The 2,636-nt window shown below is 36.6% G+C and overlaps 1 protein-coding gene across 1 annotated transcript in view; it reads right to left on the minus strand.

The window, feature by feature from the left end:
- Positions 1-2,636, minus strand: part of LOC119587732 (protein argonaute-2-like) — a gene marked incomplete in the record, with an annotated part of 19,396 nt that overhangs the window by 11,963 nt on the left and 4,797 nt on the right. The window contains 7 exon segments of the mRNA XM_037936419.1: positions 133-366; positions 660-768; positions 1,425-1,504; positions 1,685-1,827; positions 1,960-2,134; positions 2,275-2,406; positions 2,537-2,611. Coding sequence (XP_037792347.1) covers positions 133-366; positions 660-768; positions 1,425-1,504; positions 1,685-1,827; positions 1,960-2,134; positions 2,275-2,406; positions 2,537-2,611 — 948 coding nt within the window.

Genomic DNA, 2,636 nt, shown 5'->3' on the forward strand with positions numbered 1-2,636 from the left:
CCCACTGTGGCATTTCTTACCAGAAATATATACACTTTTTCTTCTTTACAACATCCACTTCTTTTGAAAGATTACATTCTCTAACACTAATAGGAAGTAGTGAGAAGTAACAGCCCCCTGCAACCTGCTTACCTCCATCATAGCTGTACTGATCGTCAGACCAAATTCTTGCATGTACGGGTCATTGTTAAAGTCCGCCTTTCGGACCAGATTGTTGATCTCTCTCTCCCTATCAGGTGCAGATCTAGCTGTTGCCTTGATCATGGTAGATGTCTGCATGTCTGTTAGTTTCTTGATGCATCGTTGTCCAGGTACAATGTTGCATACTTCCAGAGGAAGGTATGTGTGTTTGTGTTCTTGTCCCACCTAAAGAAATATAAAAAAAAAGCTCTTTCTGTTAAATAACACTGTTGTAATTACTTAAGAACTAGAAGTTAAAATAATACTTAAAATCTTAACGAAAAACTAATGATAACTGTAAGAATAACAGTAATAACTAATTTAATCTTTCCAGTAATGAGAATAACCAAAGTAATAAAATGTCAACAACCTAAATAGCTGGAATGATATCAAATGTATCCATAGAAATGAGAGGGTTACTGACTATAGAAGTGGAGAACTTCTACTTCTACACCTAGTATTTTGCACAAAAAACTCACCTGAAGGCAAGGTAGATGGGGGAACCTGAGTTTCATTTTGTATTTGTCAAGGAAATATTTTGCAACAGTACATTCCACAGTCTGACCATTCTCTAGCTGCAATGGGAACCTGAAGAAAGCAGAATTGAATTAATTAAGAGCAAACCAACTTTAAGATTGCAAAATGACCCTACTGAAAGAATGTCAAATTCAAACGTCATTAAGAAGTAAATGACATCAGCCTGTCATCTCTTGGGGTGTTAAACAGGGGGGGGGGGGGGATACAGAGAACTGAAGAATTCTCAAAGAAGATTGATAACCTGCTGATAACATTTACTTACAATATCTAAGCAAAATAGTATATTTCTTATCTTGTCAAAGGGGTAGACAGGCAAGTAGTTGAGGTCACATCTCCACAGAAAGAAAGCAAGACATGCCACATGGTTCAAAATACAAATATCTTGCATTCCCCTCAAGTACAGGTTGAGGAATCTTACTCCAATACAACAATCTTAGCAAAACCCTCTCTTTCTTTTCTTTTATTTTAGAGAGGAAGCTAACAAACATGCAAATACATAGAAAGAAAACATAGGGCGAAAAAGGTTAACATAAAATCAACAAGAAAATGTTATATAACTTTAAAATATAACTTTAAAATACAGACATCTTTTCACAAACAGACCTTAAAGGCACATGAAGTAAATTCTCATCATAACTATCCTTTCCATGGTTTCAGAAGTAGCACTACACATGAAACACAAGCAAGCGCACAAGTGCACAACTTACGACTGCATCTGTGCTGGCCTTCTTGTGACATTACACACCCTGTACTTTCTTCGCATCGCACCACAGTGTGTGATCTCAATCTGAGGAGTAAAGAGAATACATGTTCCAAATCAATGTCCTGTTTTTCAAAGGAATGTAAGTGTACAATATTCTTGAAGCAATGTTATCATTTTAACCTTTCTCAGATGGCAAAAAAATATTTCAAAACAATAATAAATGATAGATATAACCTTTACATGTATAATATATGTATAAATTACCTTCAGACCCTTAATTTCTTTTGTGAACTTGACACGCTGCGAATCCGTTAGAGGTTTCCTCTGCTCACCTATTTCTCGAATATCTAACACTTCACACATAAACTCTATTACTGCCTGGGCCTTGTAGAATGCTGTAGCTGACACTGTAGAAAAAGAAAACATTTGCATGATTCATTACTTTAAGATAAAAAACAGTAAACAAGTAAATAATGATACCTTCTCTCATATAATAATTCCTTAAAATGTAACACTATATAAATAAGCAGAATCCTTACCGTCAATGTTAAGCATCATCTTCCACTGTGAAGGTCTTACACTTTGATGGAAGCCAAACCACACTTCCCTTCCACCTCCCAAGGGGTGATAATAGCCATCTGGAGCGGAGAAAAAGGACCTGCCCACTGGTGTGTACGTCATGGATGGCAGGTGACGCATAACGACATCTAGTGCCTGATGGAAAGAAAAATTCACCCAAATCATGATAACGGCAAAACTAATGGTATGGGCTGGTTATAGAACTGACAACAACAACAATTTTTACAGTTAACCCACACAAATTACAAAGACTTAAGAATCTAAAGAAAACCCACCTGTATTGCATCATAAGGAATGGTTCTCGTCCGTCCCTCCAATGCTTCTTCTAACGTATATAGATTTACTTGTGCTAACCATTTCATCGCTACCTTGAACACCCTGTCACGTCCTTCCCCTGGTAACGTTACCTGTGAAAGATAGATAAGCAAAGAGTAACAAATTACTGAAGCTAAAACACAGAAAGTCCAACACTGTCATATGTATAATTAGGGATTATTTTATTTAATAGAGCATTTCAAGGGAACAATCATATCTCACCTCAAGCTCCATTTTTTCATTACCAATGGGCAGGGGATCTCTGGTGTATAAATTGCTTCTCCCATCGAAGACAGGCTACAGAACAAAATCATTTTTATTA

This window comes from Penaeus monodon, chromosome 23 (genome assembly GCF_015228065.2).
Source record: "Penaeus monodon isolate SGIC_2016 chromosome 23, NSTDA_Pmon_1, whole genome shotgun sequence".
Taxonomy (NCBI): domain Eukaryota; kingdom Metazoa; phylum Arthropoda; class Malacostraca; order Decapoda; family Penaeidae; genus Penaeus; species Penaeus monodon.